The 21,387-nt window shown below is 37.6% G+C and overlaps 1 protein-coding gene across 1 annotated transcript in view; it reads left to right on the top strand.

Moving 5' to 3' along the window:
• The window catches only part of LOC107305888 (spliceosome-associated protein CWC27 homolog), a 55,708-nt gene extending 52,074 nt beyond the window's left edge, over positions 1 to 3,634 (top strand). The window contains exon 6 of the mRNA XM_015848530.2: positions 3,208 to 3,634. Coding sequence (XP_015704016.1) covers positions 3,208 to 3,370 — 163 coding nt within the window. The 3' untranslated portion in view covers positions 3,371 to 3,634. The remainder of the gene's footprint in view (positions 1 to 3,207) is intronic.
• The last annotated feature ends 17,753 nt before the right edge of the window (positions 3,635 to 21,387 follow it).

Below are 21,387 nucleotides of genomic sequence, written 5' to 3'. Positions count from 1 at the left end.
GCAAGTTAAAATGTGTTCAGGTATTTCAGTCTAATGTATCAAGACATTTCATTTCTGGCAAGCACAAGAGAGCTGAGTACCAAATGTCATTTTTTAACACTGCAGGGAACAGGTGCAGCTAAAAGCACAGATGCTGCCCCAGTACATAGAATAAATCAGTACTCAAACTATCCAGCACTAAATCCATGGTAAGATAGCCAGATCCATTTTGCTGCCACTGAGCAGTCTTAACCCAGAATCATCCATTTTGGCAAGCTATTTAATTCAAACTAGTTTTGAAGGGGGGGGGGGGAGCAGGGAGACACCCTGCATTGCAAAAGTTTGGGTTTCAAATTTAATGTAGAAGAAATGACACCTTTCATCCTTTAAATTCTGAAGAAAAGTAGTATTTTAAATTTGTGTATCTTATGTAGTGTAAGATGAAATGTCAACAGTTGGTGATAAGCACAAGTTGAGTGGTAGACTATGGAGGTCCATAGACGAAGAGGTGGAGCGAGAGATTTCATAACAGTGAGTGCAAAGCACAAGGGGGCAGACAGCTCTCTGCTGAATTTGGGAGCATGAGAAAGGGAAGAGAGCTACACACTGAAGAGGGAAAACTCTTAGACCACATGCGTTTGTGGAATTGTTGCCCAATCTCAGCATTTGGAAAATTATGCAAGTGCAGGCATGCTGCAATTGCTAGAGTAAGACTACTCTAGATTTATTAATTTCAAAATAATTACTAGATACTTTCCATGTTCTTGAAAAAAGAATAAGGAACAAATTATTATTCTTTCAATAGTAGGAAGTCTGATTTAGCATTTACATTGATGAAGAACAGGTGTACCTGTGGAGATACATGTCTTACATAAATCAGCTGAAGTTCACACCAGGGGAGTATTTTTGAAAATCTTCACTACAGTCTTTTGTTTATTTTGCGTTACTTATGAGATGCTGCATCTGAAATTTGTTCAATGAGTTTCAAAGTAATTCTTAATACTGGCTCATTTTTTGTCACAACTGGGAACACGTCAGCAGAAAGTTAAGAATAGAAGTCAGAGAGTGACTTCTTTCAGGTCTTGGAAACAAATTAAATGTTGTATGGTCACTATCTGCTTCATCTTATTTCTATGGTCAGACCTAAGAATGAGAGAAAGAGAGAGATTTAATTCCTATAAGTCATATCCTATGAGTATGCTATGTCATAGTTTGAAACTCCAGCTGATTAAATGGTTAAGTGAGACTGCACTACACACATTCATTTATCATCCTCTAAAACCACTTACAGAGGAATTACACCACCTCTTTGGGACTGTATTTTAATTTGGTCTAGGATAGTGTGATGCGGTATATATTTTTAAATATATTTACATATTAGATGCTCATCTTTAATATGCTGACAAGAATATGACAAATGTAAAAAGCATGTTAAATAAATTACTTCAGACTCCCCACAGCGATACAGTGTTTTTATAATTAAACTACAGTTACACAATCTTGAGTCACTCTGATGATGCTTTATGTTGCTCTGAATTGTAGATATGACTTAGAAAGTATATATATTTATTTTTTTTTAATTTTTTTTTTTTAAATCAGTCTATGAGGTTTATAAGCTACTGAATACTGTATACTGGAAACAACTCTAAGAAGTGTTCTCGTAGGACATGGTAATATGCATCTCTACTTTCAGTACTGTTCAGTGAAAAATGTGAGAAACCTGCATGTCAAAAATAGATTGGGTTGAAAAATCCCAATTACTGTATCTAGAATTTTTCAAAACCATTCCAGCCCATATAGTCTGTTCCTTTGAATTTTGTCTTATTTCTTTAATAGTACAATATTATAATCTACATCTACTGATTTGGTGCTGCTCTTCCCCTTTACGTATGGAGATCTGCAGTAGAGCTCTTTGAAAAACTTTCTTTATGCAGGATCTCTTAGTTGTTGTGAGAGACTGATAAAGCAATATTTCATCAGCAAAAAAGCTTTCATTCTGTTTCTGACTTGTTTTTCATGGACTTCCTGTTTTACAAAGACTTTATCAATATCTAATGCTGTAAGGACAAATAGGCTTATACTCAGTTCAATATCATTGTTACTATTTGAAGTTGTCCTATTAAAGAAATTTTTACAGTTGATTAAAACAGAGTCCAGGCTTATGTGAGCTTTTCGCTTGGTCATGTCTCTGTGCACTGAAAAATCATTAATTTAGTGTTTGGTGTTTATTTCTAATTCTGCTGCCTTTGGTCCATAACTATGAGTGTTACTGTGACTTTATATTCAATAGTCTTGTTAAAAAATCATGTGGGTTTTTCATTGAAAATATTACTGCTGTGGTGGAAAGTGTTAACAGTTTTGATACTTGAAACTGCATTCTGTGATACACAGAAGTAACAAGGTTGTCAGTAATATCAGTAGGTTTACACTCGGTCAAATTCAAAGCGTCTGTAGTATTTTTCTTCTCTCTTCCCCCAACCCTTTTTCTTTAGATAGAGAAAATAATGTACCTCTTTGTTTTTAGTCCAAGTTAAAACTTGTAGATTTATACTAATAAGGCCACAGCTGATCAGTTTAAGGCTTCCCTGGATAACAAGAAACTTTTGACTAGATTATGGCAATATGATCAGTCAGACCAGAGTGGGAGTTTGCTGAAAAGGGAGAATACCTAATGGAGAAGATTTCTTATCAACTGTAGAAAAAACTTGGGGTTGCAAGAAACGTCAGTTTAGTATTGAAATAATTAAAAAGTATGATATGAACCAGTTTAAGGTGGAAGAGTACTAAATCAAGCATTCCCATGTTGATCTGTGTACCTACTTAGTTTTCCATGCAAGCTCTTCTCTCCTTTTGCATAACTATAACTGTGAAAGGAAGTCCAAAGTGACTAATAGGAAAAGTTTCTCAAGAAACACTCCCTGTTCCTGGGAAAATTATTCAGTGCATTTGGGAAGATACGTTAAATAGAAAAAGACAAGACAAGAGAGCTCAATTCTTGAAATAAAATCCAGCAGAGCAAACTCCAGCTGCTATTTGTGAATATGTGTTTTCATAAAAGTGGTTATCCTGTTATACCAGAGTTTAATAAGGGGATGAAAACAAAATAGCGAAGCTTAGGACTTCTTTGCTCTACTGTGCATGGTGCTACAATTACGCCATGGTTATTGTAACTAGTAATCATAACTTACTGTTCTGTTTGATTTGAGCCATGTTTTATTTGTTTTGTAGGATGTCACATGTACTTCAGTTCGAAGATAGGAGCAGAAAGGTGAAAGATGCAAGCATGCAGGATGAAGACACTTTTGAGATCTATGATCCACGGAATCCTGTAAATAAGAGGCGAAGAGAAGAAAGCAAGAAGATAATGAGAGAAAAAAAGGAAAGGAGATAAAATGAATGTAATGCTAGCCAGAGCTGCCTCGAAAAGTGACTGCAGTAAAGCATTGGTCTTTTGTAAGCTGAAGATCCTAAAATATCACTGGACAAGTGTGAAAAGGAATCTCTCAGGACCCTTATTATATGGTTTTGAATCTGGACTACCATTTGTTTCTTAAGTTGTACATTGAACTGCTCTCAGTGCATTCATTATCCAAGTTCTGTAAAGCTTTGTGTGTATTTAATAAAACAACTGACTTTACTTTGGTTGGTACTTTAATTACAATAGTCACCTGTGTAATTAAAAAGTTTTCAACATAAAGAATGAGGTTTTTTTGTTTCATTAAGGATAGAATTAGAAAATAGAAACACCTTTCCAAAATGACAATTACCATTATTGGTTTTTGAGAAGGCATATAGACATTACAGCAGTAACCACTGACTTCCTGAGCCAATGTCATTGAATTAAAGCTATTTAGAATGGCCCCAGTGTTCTTGAAATAAAGTAAGTTTAATTAAGGAATTTAAGAAATTAGTTAATTTTATCTCCTTTTGAAATATGTATTCCAGTACATGTATGCCAATACATATCCCAGCTTGGGATAAGAAATCTGGGGAGTGTTATTTCACTATCAGTGCCACATTAATAAACAGAGAATTTGAATGTATTACAGTGATTGCTTAAACTGCTGCAGTAATGGAAACCTCCCATTGCTAGAATTTTCACTTTAAAGTAGCTGGTAATTCAGATTGATTTGTTAATTAGTCCAGTACTGAAATGAAAAATGTCATCAGTTTTTTTAGAAATGTAACCCTTTTTAGAAGAATTATTTACCATCTTAAAATAATCAATTTCCAAGGTTTCCAGAAAGTCATAGTCTTTACACAGATTTCTCATCCTTCCTCCTGGTGCTGGCATTTTTGCATGAACTTAACAATTCTCACTGCCACTTCATGACAGCACTTCATTACAGCACTTTCTGATGCTGCAGAAGCTTGGAAAACCCACATGGGTAATAGCTAAAGAAGAGGGGCACAAGTGAGGAAGGTCATTAGAAAGTGTGTCCTAGAGAAGCGTTTTGCAGATGTTGTTTTTAGAACACATTCAGTAAAGTATGGTGTCCTTATCAAGCTGCCGCTTCCAAATTTCTTGATAGGGTCTGAGGTGTGAGGTACATAAACCTGCACTGGTGGGTTAGTATGGCTCAAATGCCAGAGGTCAGATTAATGCGCACTACTGCTTTAATGTGCTGTATAATCTTGGAGATAAAAAGAAAACCTGGAGGTGTGACATGAGATCCTGAATAAAGCTGTCATTATCCTCCTCTTAGGCTAAGTGAACTACACTGCACCGTGGTGTAAAGAAGTTAAGAGGGGTTACATACTTAAACATAGCCATTCACAGCCCAGTAAGTCAAAATTATTAATCATAAGGCCATTTTCTATCAGGCTTTGAGCATCTTACATGAACATCTTACACTGTATGCTGTTAACCATTTTCATTGCTTTGCTTGTAGGAAAAAAAAAAAAAAAAAGGCAGCCTTAAAAATAGTTATTATAGGAAATGAGCACATAAAATCCTGATTCTGATGGGGTGGGTGGGATTCTGACAGGGAGGGCGTGGGTGAAAGTGTGCGTGCTGGGGAATGAGGTCAGGGCAGGGAAAGTGAGGACTGTATCTAGAAAGAAACTTCAGCATCAATTCCAGGAGACAGCTACTGAATGGCCTTGTAATAGAAAAGTGTTCTAATTACACAGTTTTCCTGTAAGCAAAAATAGGATGCGTGAGGGAATGAATGAGCAAGTTGACTAACTAACAACCTTTTTAGATGTTTTTGTTTGTTTTTGTTACTGCAACTCCTGCAGTAGGGTAGTTTGTGTTGTACTTGATGATTCACATTCCTAAGCACTAGAAAAGCATAGGGAGAAAAAGCTTAACTCAGGGTTTAGAGCTGCACTCAAGCAGGCAGTGGTCTGAAAGGGTGATCTGTGGTAACATCACAAGAACAAGAAAGCAATTCTATGCTGATTTCTTTTTGACAGGTGAAGACTGCATTGAAAAGTAGTATAGGTTTTGGTTTTTTTTTTTTCCATAGATAATTTATCTTACATAATGAATACTACAGCTTGTGTTGCCTTTTAAAGCTGATTTTAAACATTACTCAGTTAGACTTTGTTCTGGGAGAGCACAGAGGCCTTCCCCAGAGAAAGTAAAATTGATGCCCAAACAGCAGTCTTTCCAATGCCTAGTGAATATCACTTCGGGAGTTATGATAGACATTTACTGCATTGAAGGCAGGTTCACAGTAGCAAGCTGGCATGGAGTTTTCACTGTGACTGACTATCCGTCATGGGTGTCCAACCTTGTGGCTTTCCTGGGCCTCGCTGAGTGAAGTGGAATTGTCTTGTGCCACATATAAAATATATATTAAGGCTAATACATGTAGGTAACAAGACGTCTTTAATATATACTTCCTAGTAAAGCATGGGAAAAGAGCAGCAAAAACAATAGAAGAGTAAATTAAATGCAAACAAAAAAACTACTGACTACTTGCTTACTTTTTATCACAGCTGAGAAAGCAATAGGGCAAGTAATACCGCATAGCATGTGAAGTAAGCATTTCCTGAATTCACTTAAAGTAGTTAAATTAGCTAGTTCTAAATGTGGCAGAAGTCCTACAGTGCAATCTGTACACAAGAAGAGAGGATATGACAGGACTGGAGAGATGCTGTCAGGGCATGCTGTCAGCATCATGTTACATTGTTTTTCCTGAGCGATGCTGACTTGCAGCATGAGCAGCTTTGAGAAGAGGTTGTTCCCTTACTGTTTGCTTTCTGCAGTAAGTGGGTGACTAAACTGTACGGGTTAAAATAACTACACACCAGCATTGTCTGCTCTTGCTTAGAGGAACTCAGGCTTGCAGGAGACAGAGTTATGCTCTGGCAACATAAAAACCTGCCTCAGACAGAGCGGGTGGCTCCAGACTCTGCCTCATCCTGGCAGATCAGCATCTGTCATTATTTAAATGATGACAGACAACTGGGGCCGTGAGATATGTGTTCTCGGTGAAAGATGCAGATACTTGCTCACATCTTTCACCATAATGGAACATGAGCTGATGAGATTGTGGCCACTCTTAAATTTTAATGCTGGTGTATATACAGAACAGAGGATGTAAATGGAAAATTGACTCCACTTCTGGTATTTTGTAACCTGATATAGAAGATTTGGATCAACTGGGAATATCTACCAAATGTTGCTAGTTAAACACAAAAACTGACCACCACTAGGAGGATTGTTGGCAAGAGATGGCACTGAAATACCTAGTGAGACCTGGGGGCACTGATGACAGCCCTGTGTCACTGCCTGGACGCTCAGTGCACAGCACACACGCTGTGTGTTTAGAGTGAGCAGGAGGAACCACCTTAACCCATTGCTGTTGCCACTCCTGCTGCCTCCTTCTCCAGTAGCCTCATTACCAGGGCTTAGACTTGACAACTAATGGACTTTCCATCTCAGATGGTGTCTTGGGCCTTCAGTCCCTAAGTGAGAGCTGCTTGTTCCCATTACTACTTATTCCACTTTTGGGAATGTGTTACCATTTGATAGCACATTCCTGCTCTCTCAGTACAAGAAGTTCTTAAGATATAAGTCACCATATAGTGGTTTTCCCACTGTTAACCTGGTCAGATGCTGGTCCTGGTCACTTTACTGAGAAATTAATGCTTGTTTTTCTCAGTAGCACTTTTTTCCTGTCACTTTGGTATCTATCAATCACAGATGGAGGTTTCCATGTGATCTTATATATATTCAGACCTTCCCCCATCACACCAGCTCTGTCTATAAGCTGCAGGTCAGAAATGTCTTTTTAAAAAGCAGCTGCAAATGTAGGACACTCTTGCAGGTCTTTCTTATGAGTTTCTCAGAGATGATGTTGAGGATTCAATTGCTTTTTTCTTCCCCAAGACTTCAACACCGTATCTTCTCTTCACCATTTCTTGTCAGCCACACTTACTAATGGGCCAGAGAAAGGATTCCGTTCTCTTTGCAGAATGAATTGCTTCCAGAATGGATTGCTACCACATTATATCTAGGCACACTGTCTTGAACAACATCTCTGTGTGTGTTGCTTCCTGATACAGAGCCGGACACTCTGTACAGCCCTCACAAATACCACACTTCAGCTGAGGCCCAATTTTATTGTATTATGATGTGCTTAATAAATGCATATGTTACATATGTTTAGCTTATGTACATCATACTAATGCAAAAAAACATCCAAAGCTTCAGTGAGTAGACTTATGATTGAAAATTTAACTTCATTATGTTTAAAGCATTCTTCCTGTATATCTCCCTTTTTGTTGTTGTTGTTGTTGTTGTTCCTGAAATACGCAGTGAAACAGTATTGTGCCAAAAATGTTTTCTTCATTATTCTGGGTCATATCCTTTAAGTCATAGATTAATGATGGAAGCTGGAAGCTGCTGGACATTTCTACTACATCAGACTGTTACACTGAACTGGTATCAGTTCTGATACACAAGAAATCTGATCTCAGAATGAGAATCTTCTTACTAAACTGCAGCTGGTATCTGGTGCTCCTCCAAAGCTGTAAAAAATTCAGACAGGTAATTCTGGGGGAAAAATAATTCAAACCTATCCTTTTCAAGTTTTTAAATACGAATAGGTTGATAAGTATCTTCTACTTGCAAAGTACCATTAAAAACAAGTCACGCCTACCTTAATAATTCTGAATTTGCAGACGTTTGTAGAGTGGAGACCACACAAAGTACATAACTTCCTCAAAAAAAGGCCCTGTTCTTAGATCTCAGTGCACCAGAAAAATAGTGGTGTACTCTGAAGCTGTAATGAGGAATTCTGAGGTATGTGGGAATTAGAGGGAAAATCTTCTGTTCTTGACATAGCAGACCACATGGGAAAGAACTTATAATACATAGAATTTCTTCAACAGGCTCTATTTTTAGTTTGTTCAATTCATTGACTACAGAACATTACAAGGAATGACGTTCAGATTTCCCAGTAAGCAGGAGCCACAGAATTGAAAATTCTGTCCAATATTCATAAGGTTATTTGAGTTCTAACTCTAAACTCCACTTTATTATTTGTTCATCAGAGTAAAAGGGCACAGTTAGAGAACAGCCCTTTAATTTTGGCAGCTACATTTTGGCAGTAATGAAGCATCCAAAGCTGAAGCTTTTTATATTGAGCAGAGTCTGGAAGATCATGTTTTTGCAGCAGTAAAACTGGCTCTGAAATGTCACGCACTCTTCTTCACAAGTAACTTTTGAGTCAAATGGATTTTAACAGAACATTGCACTCCAGTTTCTTTCACCTGCTTGTACTGTGTCCACATTCTTGGCAAGCAGTGAGAGATGCTCATTTACAAGCAAACTTCCATTTTTCCCATTTTTTCTTTTTTCTTTTCTTTTTTTTTTTTTTTTTTGCATTTTTGCATTTTTTTACTGTTTGAATGATGCCTTTATGATCTATATTGTTAGGTACTGTGCCCTGCTCCCTAAAGTTATGGCCCTCAAATGGCATACAGTAGTCATTCCAGTGACTGTACATAGAGCAATTGTATATTTTTTGTAAGATTGCCATTACAGCTGTACTATGTTTGCCCTTACATTTACAGGAAATAATAAGCAAAAAGTATACGCATAAAGCATAAGAATTATTTCAACTGATGGAGCATGGTTTGGTCCCATTTGTTGTCATGAACTGGAATAGGTTATGTGACATCAAACAGTAAGCATGACAATGTGTATAATGATTCAGGTCAAGAAGCAGCTTACGGACCTAGGAATACAGATTTAAGATACCAAGTCTTGAGGAGGAACAGGAATCTGCATGTTTTAACACATTGTAAGCTGTTGTCCTAGTGATAATGATTGTCATAGAAAAAAATACTTGAGAGAGTTCAAGAATCACAGAATCATTAAGGTTGGAAAGACCACAGAAATTATCTGTTCGAACCATTAGGCTATGCCAGTGACTGAGACAAACAGTATTCTGGCCCAACCATGCCAGACTTAGTTATATTTATGATGAAATCAGGAAAATCTCCTTCCAGTAATTTATGTTATTTTGCGAAGACAAAAATCATCAGGCAGAAAAAACACGGTAAGCAATGTGTGGCTTTGCCAAAGAAGCAATTTACATAAACATCTACAGCTAAAAAATAAATGAATAAATTTACTTTAACCTCTAACTCTGATGCCCATTGCTGGTGTTGTCTTTTGGTTGTTTGTCTTGTTGTTTTTTTTCCTAACTTCAGCTGGTTGCAGATGAGACCTCATATTCCAGAGGGACCAGAATATAGTGCCTCACTGTCATATAATTAAGGCTCAGTCATACCTCAGACAATATTTTTACAAGGTCACTTTGCTCAAGTATGTCTAGCCTGTCCAAACGACAATATTATTTATGCCAAAGGTTTCTCTTTAGGGATGGAAGTATTCCAACTACTGTTTAATAGGCTATATGGAGAAGCTAAAAAAAACATCTTTTGTAACACACACAGCGTATGTATATAGCACGGAACTAAAGAGCACAGCCTGATCACTGGAAATATAGTCTAAAACAGGCCTCAGAAAAAGAAACCACAAAAGCAGTGAGCTTTTGAGTTTTCCTCCCTGATATTATTTTTGGAATTCCTGAATTTAACCAGAAATAAGACTGCAATGGAGGAATACAGCTGAATTCAGTAGCTGCCTAAGGTGGAATTTATTCTCGGACTTGTGAGTAATGTACACCTCAAAAAAACAGGCAACATTAGGAAGGGAGAAGGTAGGCAACAAGCCTAATAATGGAAGAAGGATGATATTGTGCAACAGTCAAACTTGACTGATCAAAGTTTCAACAGAGTGAGGCTTTGTAAGACACACACACTCCTGAAACTTCTCTTACCATACTTTCTTGGTGCTGTGCTTAGTTCATTGTGTTTACATGTAGCTGCCCCTTTTTATTGGGCTTTCCAAACAACAGTTATATAACAAGCATGATCTTGGGTCAGAACAGGTGGGATATCGGCAAGTACACCTATAGAACTCAGTTCAGGGTTTTGTCCAACATCTCTCACTGAACTAGTTGCAATGACTATGAATTTTACTCTCATTCACTAGTATGCCTGCAGGGTCTTCTACTGTAGTTTTGCCTCAGCCACACTTGCTAGGTTGCTCATCAGAACGTCATATGAGACAAGTCAGCAATTCAGCCTGCACTACTTCTCAGCTGCCTGCAAATCCCCATTACCACACTCTAGAAGGAAATTCTGTAGTCAAATAAATTCATGCTATCAAAGCTAAACGCAATTTCATCGTGTTAGGAAGGATAATATGAAATGAAAAAAAAAAAAAAAAGGTACTGTTGGAAGATATTTGCTGAAATGCAGTTTATCCTTAATATGATATAGTCAGTGTAAGACAAAAATGCTTTTCATAGTTCACTAAATCTAGCAGCTTAAGCCAAGCTAACACACAGCTGAGGCTTAGAGCCTGATTAAGTCAGTCAGTCACAGACATTTCTTTTCCCCACATGTGTCACTTGCAATAGCAATATAAACTCTATTGCAATACCAATATAAACTCTAGCTGTGAACCATAACACTGTGCATTTTCCAAGCTTCAAGTTCTTTAAAGTGTCTGGCTGAATGTGTGAAGCTGAATTAAAAGCCAGCCCTGGATCTGAAGGGATGATATGACAAAGGTAAGCACTACCAAACTTAGTCATTTAAAGTCATTGAGGGGGCAGCGCTCCTCCTAAGAACAGGAAGTCTATAGAGGATTCTTCCTTATGTTGACATGAAATGCATCATCTGAACACAAGGATGTTCACAATTTAACTTACTAAGTGTCCTCGATGGAAAAGCTGTAATTCCTCTTACCAAGGAAAGAGGTGAAAAGGCAATGAATTAAAGTGTCAGGAGCTACTGCTCCCATCTATCATTCGATAACTGATCTGCCATGTCTGCGCTAAGGAAGCGGAACACCTCTGTAGACTGTTTTTAGACCAATTTATGTGTGCTTCTTTACACTTCAGTCAAGTGCACTGCCACTGAGAGGAAGCCAGCATGCTACAGAGAAGAAAGATAAGGGAGGTGCTTAAGTGTGTGAAATACTTAGTGGTGACTGTGAATATAAAACAGTATTCTACATTTGCAGAAGCCATTTCGACTTAGGGGAAGATAATATGATATTCTCCTAGAAGACCTCAGCACTGTGTGAGAAAACAACCTGATAGTGATCAGACTGAAGGTTAATCTCTTGTCTTTCTTCTAAAATAACAGACATGTAATTAGGATGCATTTTCTTTTCCAACTGTTATGAATAAGGTACAAGCATGTTGGTTTTGTACAGTGCAGCCTTTGCTAGCACCTAACCCTTAATTCTTGTGCCTTGGCTCTCTCAGCTCATCAACGACTTTAGTTTGATTGGCTTTCTTCTTAAGATCAAAGAACGTATCTTTGTGATTGGGAAATGATATTCAGATGAATTCAAGGAATAATATATTTTTTCTTTAAAAGTCTTTAAAAGTTTTAATTTAAAAGAAATTGCCTTTTCTTATTCCCACCGATAAGGCAGTATAGTTTAGAGATGTAGTGTTCCCATATAGTGCCATAATTCTAGGAATTAGGAAAGCAGTCAGTTAGAATGAACAAGGATAAAAATGAGCAACAGTTTTTTTTCCGCAGGATATACTGATACTAGAGTGTGGTTACTTGTTGGTATCGATGCAGTTCTTAATGCTCTGCTATTGTTTTCTGTTGATCTATTCCATCACATGCTCAAAACTTTGTCCATTCTTAGATCAGATACTTCTTGGACAGGTCCTCGGACCCGAGTAAGATAATATGTGATTGAATGAATACTGCTGGATTTCTTCAACAGCTCTTTCACTGGGCATTAACTAATCAAAACAGACATACCTATTATAGGAGTAGTTAGTGCCTTAGATCTCCACATTTTTGTTCCTGGGATGATAAGAAACATCTGGTTGAACAACAGTTGAAGATCCATCCATATTTGACTCATTTTTCTGAAGAAGTGAGATCTTAACATGACAAGCAAGGCTGAAACCCTCCAGAGTAAGATCCACAGCATGGTGCCTCTTTTCAAGTCTAAGGAGTAAGGCTAAAGGTCCCTCTTTTCATAATTGAATGAAAGTAGTTCTGCATTATCCATGGTTTGGTTTGGAGTGCACCACCAAAATCTCCTAACAAGGAGAGTCTAGAACTTGTCTGACAAAACTGGGCCACATTCAAGAGTTGCAAAGTGAGCAGAGCTTCTGAGAAACACGATGCAGATGCTTAGTCTATTTTAGCTGGAAACACTTGTGCTAACTTATTTCCTCTGTCTGCTTGCACCTTTTTTCTGTTTTGATGTTGTAAATTGAAATAAAAAAGAAAAAAAGAAATAAGTTTTCCAGATAGAGTAAAGCACTGGGAGTCAGAAAGACAAATGACCACTGGTGTTATTCTATTATATACCAGTTTTTCCTAAGTTGTTGCTTCTGTTTTACCTAATCTGACATTATTTTCACTCAGTTGAGTTATTCTTACTATCTAAATGAAACTGCACCTTGTTTGGGTGTGAGAAGAGGATCGACCAGACACTGTCAGAAGAAGACCAAAGAGAAAAGCATATTTTAATCATTCAGTCTTTTTCATGGATTTCACAGATGTGATCCTTTTTTACTTTACAATAAAAAAAAAACACTCATGCTGAACTTAGTCTATAGGGAGGCAGAAGTCAAATGAGGCAATGTTATATCAAAGCACTTCTACTCAAATCCAAAATAACGCAGCTGTAGTCACTTGCTACATTTGCCCATTGCTCACAAACAAAAATTTGGTGAATTGCTTGCAGACAACACTTCATTCCCCTAGAATCCAAACAGGACATATCCCTGCCCAGTATTTGGACCCCAGCTGTATTCACATCCAGGCAGAAGTATGTGGAAATCTCAGGTATTATTGGAGTACTGATCCAGTCTGGGTCTCAAGCTCAGAGTCCTGGATTTAGACAAGCTAGGGGCTGTAACACATGGATGAAAGCAGTTGCGTATTATCTTGTTGCTTTGTGGTTATTTTCCAAATTCATTTTCGACACAGTTCTAGGAAGTTTTTCATGAAGGAAAATCCATTATGCGTATAAAATTGATTGAATGCAAATACCACTGGAAGAGATTAAGATGACTTTGCTTCATTCAAGAACTATCGGAAAAGATATCAAACAGAAAGTGTGGATATTGCTGAATAAACAGCCTCCAGGAAAATTACGGAGCTTTTTGTCCTCTTCACAATCAGCAGACACATTATGGCAAGATCAGAGAGTCAGCAGTTAGTATTGCAGAGAAAATAATTTTGAACCATAGGGCATGCAAATGCTTTACCTCTCAAGTAAAATAGATGCATGCCTAATAAAATGAAAGTATGTTTAAATATCTAACAATAGAGAAAATCTTAGAGGGACTCAGAAAATGCATTCATTTGTGAATCAACATGCCAATTATATTCATGCTTAAAAAAACCTACATATTCTTGGTGTAGAGAAGAGCTGTTCTCTTTCTTCAGTGTCATAAACTGTTGAATGGAAAGTCAGCTCCTCTCCAAGGAGTCACTGAGGCAAAAACTTAATTCCTAGGTTTAAATGTAGTTACTGCATGAACTAAAAACTTCACCATGTGGAATAAGTCATAGTCATTCTTTAAAAAAAAAATTTCAGCATACTTGTCATTCTGAAATCATCATCATATTTCTTTACTGTCTAAAAGACTTTATATTTAGACTTACATATAGCAGTCAGAAGCAAGAAACAAGAGACATTATAAGGAGATGATAACAAGTATGAAACTTTCACCTTTTGTTCCAAGGTAGACTACCTTCCTACAAGCAAGACATAGAGTGTGCTCACAGATAGGCAACAAAGCTGGTGAGGGGTCTGAAGCACAGGCCTTATGAGGAGCAGCTGAAGGAGCTGGGACTGTTCAGTCTGGAGAAGAGGAGGGTCAGGGAAGACCTTATTGCTCTCTGAAGGGAGGTTGTAGTGAGTTGGGGGTCAGCCTTTACTCTCATGTAACTAGTGATAGAGCTAGAGGGAATGGCCTCAGGTTGTGTCAGAGGAGATTCAGGTTTAATATTAGGAAACTGTTCATTGGAAGAGTGGTCAGGCAGTGGAACGGGCTGCCTAGGAAGGTGGTGGAGTCACTGATCCTGGAAGTGCTTAATAAACATTGAGATGTTGTACTGAGGGACATGGTTTAATGGGAAATCTTGGCAATCCTATGATTCTGTTATGCTGTGCCTCTCGCTTCTCACCAAGCAATAAGCACATTAACACAGCAGAATAGGCATTGCAGTATCTTATCCTTCAAGAAGAGGCCTCTGCATCATGCCCATGCCATTGACTTTGAAGGCCTCTCTTGGGTAAGAGCATAAGGGCTTTTAGGATACCAGTCCAAATCTGCAGTAGAGGCTGGAAAAGTAAATCCCAAAAGAGTGGAGAATACATGTATATGCTAAGCACTTATGAAAGGAGATATGTTACTGGAAGTGTCTGGAAATCAAATCAGTTTTTTTCATCTGTGAGTGACAGATTACTGTTCACCATTTGATAGATCTCAGAGGGAAAGAACTAGTGTAACTAAAGTTTTATAGTTCAGCTTTCGCATGTGCTTTTACCTACAGTTAATTTTCGTAAAATCATGAATCTGATCTGATCATTTAGATTGATTTTACACTTTCCAGTCTCCTCTAGAATTCATTTTTAATCAAACTCACTTTTAAACAAATTCATTTTAATCAAATCATTCACTCCTTCAAACTGAATAATGCCACACACAAAAACAAAACAGGGTTTTGGTGTTTTTGTTTTTTTTACATTTTTTGGCATTGTAAAATTTATAAATCCATAAGATAAAGACAAAAAGAAACAAAATACCCGTCATGCTAACCTTGCAGAAAGTAATGAAGAGCTTTTAAAACTGCAATCAAAATATCATTTTGTTTGGATCGTGATGAAAACAACAAGATTTGTCTAAGCTTTACAGATCAGAGTGATTAGTAAAACGAGATCTTAGAATATTCACTTGGCTACTGAGTGCACATTTAGAAATGCTGAACTTAATACAGGTGAAATTTTATGGTTACCTGCACAGCTACTTGAGGAAAAGTTGCCTACTTTAAAAAGAAAAACAAATTTTGAATAAAAGCAGGACATTGCAGTATAAGCGGGTGAACAGTTGTCATGAAATTTTATATCCTAGAGAAGGAAATTAATGTAGAGAGATGGGACAAAACTGGAAAAAAATAAATCAACATGTAAATAAAGACGGCACTTAAATGGAAAACTGAGTAATGATGGTAAAAACATTTTAAAAAATAAAAATCTGCTATCAAAACTAAAGGAAATGATAAAGGAGGAATTCTGGAGGGTCAAAGCAAAAAGTTAGTGATAGATGGTTAATATGATGCAGGTCCGAATGATCTTTTTCACATCAGTACACAAAAAAGGAAAGAAGATAACATCCAGTGTTGTCGGGTGTGTTTTCCTAGGCTTGAGGGAGTGCATTGTTGGGAGGCTTTCCCCACATCACAAAACAGATAAGGAGGCAATTAGAACTACTGAAAGCCAACAAAGCACTAGGCTCAGATGACTTGAATCCTGAAGTTATGAAAGTGGAAGAAAGGGAAACTGGAAACCTTATGGAAAAGATTTATGATAGTTCACTGAGAACAGGGTATTACTAAAGGACTGGAGAAAGAATTGATGTAGTTACCACATTTAATAGAGGAAAGAAGGAGCCAGGCAACAGACTGGTTCAGCTGTAGGGAGACATACAGAAATTAATCATTGAGAAAGATAAAACATTCGTATGAGCCTGAGGTACTGTTGTGTAAATAATAAGGAGAAACAGAGGACGGGAAACTGTCATTTGCAAAATGCATTATATTTGGTTTCTTTGTGTATCCATCTGCCTTCAGTATTGATCACTTAATGCTAGGAAAGAGTATGTATGACAAATGGCTTTGAGGCAAAACTGTTATAAGTGGACAGAAAACATCCACCCAAATCTGCATTCATATTTGTCAGTTCAAGAGAACAGTCCCTCCTGATAAAAATTCCAGCCCAGGCAGCTGCATCAGCCAGTGCAGCATGAATGTGTTCATTCCAATGTGGGCTCAGAGTTCACAGAAGCAAATGTTAATTGAATAACCTGGCAGACACATCTGACCACTTAAGAGCAATTTCAAAAGTGCCACAGGGCATGGAGACATGTAAGTAATCCTTCAGAGGCTACAGGGAAGCTGCAGAACTCCACTGAAAGACACCAGTCACAACGCGATGCTAAAATGGGCACTTTCAGAAGTGCTCTTAATAAGTGAGCTCTTTTATAAGTGCAGACACCGCGGTTTGAACTCATTTGCGTGGTCAAGGCAGAATACAAGGGAAAGCATTAAAGAGATTAATTTGATTTGAGGTCAAAATAAAATACAAAAAGCTATAAATGCATTGCAGTAGGTGCAATGCTCCCTTTCCTTTCCCCCCTGAACACAGTCTGCCAAATTCATCTAGAGGTTATGCTGTTAATTGAGTTTGGACATTAATTTTGACTTTCACATTTTACTTTCAGTTTGCACTTCTATTCAGAAGAAGCAAAACCTTTAGGAGCAGAAGGTCAAAGATGCCTACTTCCACCTTTCTATTTGTGCACTTTTATTTTTTGAGGGTAAAATTAGAGATGCCAGATTTATAAATACTCCAAACACTGATTTCCTTATCATAAGTTGAACTGGCGCTCAGGGCTGAGTCATGAACTCAGCCCACTAACTCCTTCAGAGACCTTCTTACATACCACTTCACATCGCAAGCTGAGCTATGTACCATAAAATCAGTACACTGAGGATACTTTTCAAGAAGAGAAGTATGAACATCTGGAATAAACAGAAGCTTATAAAAGCTTAACCACAGCTATGGGAAAAGACAGAGCCACAATACAGGCTTTGCATTTAAGTGAATGTACAATCTTTAAAGGCCTTCACCTTTCTTATCAGCAAGCCTGCGCACACTCTTGTCCAGAGTTTGTCATAAGTTTTATCTTTTCTAAGCAGGAACAGGACTTCCCACTTTCTGTGGGAAGCACTATTAAAAGATTCATGCACTTCATTGGTGTGAAATGACTTAAAGAAATACTACTATTTTTAGTTTTTGTGAGATATTTAGTTTATTAAGTGGCACTTCTCCCATCCATCACCACATCAGCTTCTGATTGCTGACATTTCTGGTCATTAGAAACCCAAAATTATCTTGTCACATTTACATCATCCCTAAAGTAAAAATAGGGAAAAGAAAGGGCTGAAGTCTAGAAGAAAAGGAAAAAAATCAAGAAGGATTTACCATGCAGCTCAAAATGCTTATATGAGCAAACCACAGACTAGAACCTGGTACCTCTCTGGAGTCAGACACCACATTTAATTTGGCTTCTGGAAATTACTTAAAGAGTTTGTGTACTAAATTCATGTACAGAGATCATGACAAAGGATTTCAAGAGATTCCAGTAAGGTCACATACTGATCAATGTACAAAATCAGCAGAATTCTTGAAATATAGGATAGCAAAAGTGGCTCTGAAAAGATAGTTAAATGCAACAAAATAAGGAAATAGGCACATAATTGGTATTAGGAATGTGGAGGTTCAGAACAACTGCTTTTCAAATGTAAAGGCGGTAAGAAAATAAACAAAAGAGTCACATTAGCATCTCTGGTATTTTATAGGAATGGCTCTTTGTAGCTTCATTTTTCCAGGTCATCTGGGATTTAATGCTAATGTGTTCATTATACAGTTACCTTCCTCTGGAAGCAATGAATCCAAGGACTTGTTCTCAACACTTCCTTCACACTTTTCTCACTGCATTTCAAAGCATGAGTTGGAGAAAGAATCCAACACAGACAGTGATAAAAGAGCTTCACAGCAACAGTCAGAAGCATACTTGCTAGTAATATACAGTGAGATATAAAGCTGCGATGTTTTTTGACTCAACACAGAACAATCAGATTGCTGCTAATTCACCCTCAGACACTCCTTCTCTGTACTGACATTTTTTCTTTGCGCTTTTGTTTTTAACCTGATGTTTTGACTTTTCATTTTACCAGCTCAGACCATATCATCTTGAACAGCCTCGAGGGCCTCTGAGCAATCAATTGCATGGATTACAAAGGCTGAAAAAGCAACTGCAGGTGCAGCCTGCTATCTCTGGTCCCACTTGGTGCACTGTAATCATTCCTTGCTTAAGGCCTCAACAGCTCCAAAGCTGACCTTGGGCTTTATAAATCATGCTACTTCTACATAGCTATTTGCTCTAGCTATTAGATGAATTGTTTTTGTATCACATCTTATTGTTCTTTTCCAAGCTTACAAAGTGCATAGATAATTTCAGAGGGGAGAGAAGCAGGGAGAGGCTTAGAAGATCATAATTTAAAAAATAAAAAAATAAAAATAAAAAAAAATTTTTAAAAAAAAATTGAAGAAAAATGTTCTGCTACTGTACTCTGGCTTGTAAGAAGCTATGCAAAACAGTGCCCATTGTCAAGATTTGTCCTTGCCTAAACAGTTTCTGGCATTATTTGAATGTAGCATATTTTCCATGAATGTTCATCTCTCCAAAAATAGTGAGATAGATAGAAATGTGAAAAGGGAAATAGAATATTATTTTCATTCATGATCGCATTTGATTAGCATAAGCCCAGGAAGGTAGGATAGGCATTGCTTTCAGGCAAACAAACAAAAGTGTTTTGTGGCCACTATCAGTACAGAGGAAATCAATATTTAAGGCTCAGAAGGAAGCTCAAGGCTTGCATCAATTCCCATGCCTGTCAAAACCTAGTCCCTTATAACCCGCACCTACGCATGTAACCAACTGGTCAGCAAAGTTAACAAGTACATTCAAGTTTAGTTATGTACCTGTATGGATACTACTTCAGATGCATTAGGCAGAGATAGGGTCGAAGTTATTTCTTATTCTCAGAACAGAGATGTTCAGTCTTCCTCATTTGTAGGTATCTGTGTTGAGACCACAGACATGTCCAGACAAGACACAGAGGAAATTTCATCATTAAAATGTTTGACGGGATGTGGGACACCAGAGTTTGGTGCATTGGTCTGCCTTTGAGATTAGGATCTCTTCCTTACCTATTATTTTTATTTTTATTTTTATTTTTATTTTTATTTTTATTTTTATTTTTATTTTTATTTTTATTTTTATTTTTATTTTTATTTTTATTTTTTTCCCAAAGACAGAGCTGTGGAATACCTTAAGTAGATGGTGAAGTCCTAGACCACTGAAGGGAGATATCCCATTACACTGACACAACATTCCCTTGTATATCTGGCCATTACATACTCTTGGAAATTATCCCAATAGCATTTGTTTACATGGCATTTCGCAGGCAGGCACACGAAAATTCCACCCCAAGGCTGAGCCAGCAGGACCTGGGCCAGCACTGAATGAAAAACCATACTGTTGCATTTAGCACATCATCGAGCCTCAAATGATAAACTTTGCTCAGCAGTAGGATATGAGAATTCAGTCTCAGAACTAGAAGCAACTCTAAATCCTGTCATTTCTTTACTTTTCACTTTTTAACTATTTTTAAACCAAAAGTGCCTTCTCACAGTGTATTAAGGAGCAAGATCGGGAATTTTCCTCTGTAGCACTTCCCTGGGACTTGAGCTAGTGGTAGTAATTAAAGACCGTTTTGCATTTTGTGGCTCTATCAGCTGGGGAAAAAGACATCCACACCTTGCCAATTTGTTTTGCAGCTTTCTGCAAGACAGTAATGCAATCTGAGATCTGGGAGGAGAGCATCTGCAGGCAAGCAGGCCATGGGTAGTGTGCCAGTAAAAATGATCTAGCTGCTTCTCAGAAAAAGGTTAGAGAAAAACCACAAGTCTTAAAAAATCATGGTCTTAAAGAAAACATTTATCATCTTTGACTTCTCTGTTCCCTTGCTAACAATAAGAACTGTGCAAGCCATTGCTAAAATGCCCAGGATTCACACAGAAGACAGCAGCCTATTGCTGCCAATAACTTGATTACTCAGAAAGATAGCTTCAGTATGATGGACCAGGGGTTTCATCAAATTTTGAACCAAGGAAGCACCTTAAAGCATTACGGTTTTTAAAGTCAAGCACTGAAGTGTAAAACAACCTGCTTATGCAACATTAATTTGACATATGGCCAGGTCAAATCTAACAGGGAAAGGAACTAAAAGGACTCCAGTCTTTTACAAAGACATTCTTCAAAGCCAGGGCCGGTAATACAGCAAAATGATCATTATCCATGAAGCTACCCAGCCACCATCCTGTCTGGTTAAGAAGTAGAAATGCTTTGTGCCTGGTTTTGCATAAGCATGGAATTTTCAGTTCACTGATAAGAAGAAATGTTTCAGTGCACAAAGCAAATGCCTGTGCACCTAAGCCCTGACCCTGCACCACCAGTCAGACATGACTGGTTTGCATATACTTCAGGAGTAAGACAGGCATTAAGCATTTCTGCTCCCTTTTTGGATCCTAAGACTTGCCCGTGGATACTTCTAACTCCTAAAGAAGGAGGTAGAGGTTGTGAACAATATACCAGCAAAAGGGTGATGTCTAACACTGAATTCTGAGTGCTTGTTTTAGTAAGGAGGAGGCTGTACAAAACCCTCAGAGAAGTTTGGTATTTCATACATTGTCCAAGATTTCTTTTGCAAGACCATTAAACTTTAGTCTTGATGTGAAGTGAGGCACTCCTGACCTCGTCTTCTCTGTATGGAAGAGAAAAAATCCTTTGTTGTTCATCTAAGCATAATTTTCAGCGTAGCCTTGTAACTGTGGAGTTAACATTGAGGTTCGGTAAATAGCTATTTACTTACATGTCTAACATTTTTTTGTGCAAATGTTGATTCCAGTCTGAGTGACCAAATACCACTGCATTCCTTTCCTGTGAATGTGGCAATTCCTAAAACTGAGGGAAA

This window comes from Coturnix japonica, chromosome Z, assembly GCF_001577835.2.
Source record: "Coturnix japonica isolate 7356 chromosome Z, Coturnix japonica 2.1, whole genome shotgun sequence".
NCBI lineage: Eukaryota > Metazoa > Chordata > Aves > Galliformes > Phasianidae > Coturnix > Coturnix japonica.
Note: the sequence above shows the minus strand (reverse complement) of the source record. Positions and strands in the feature narration are given on the sequence as shown.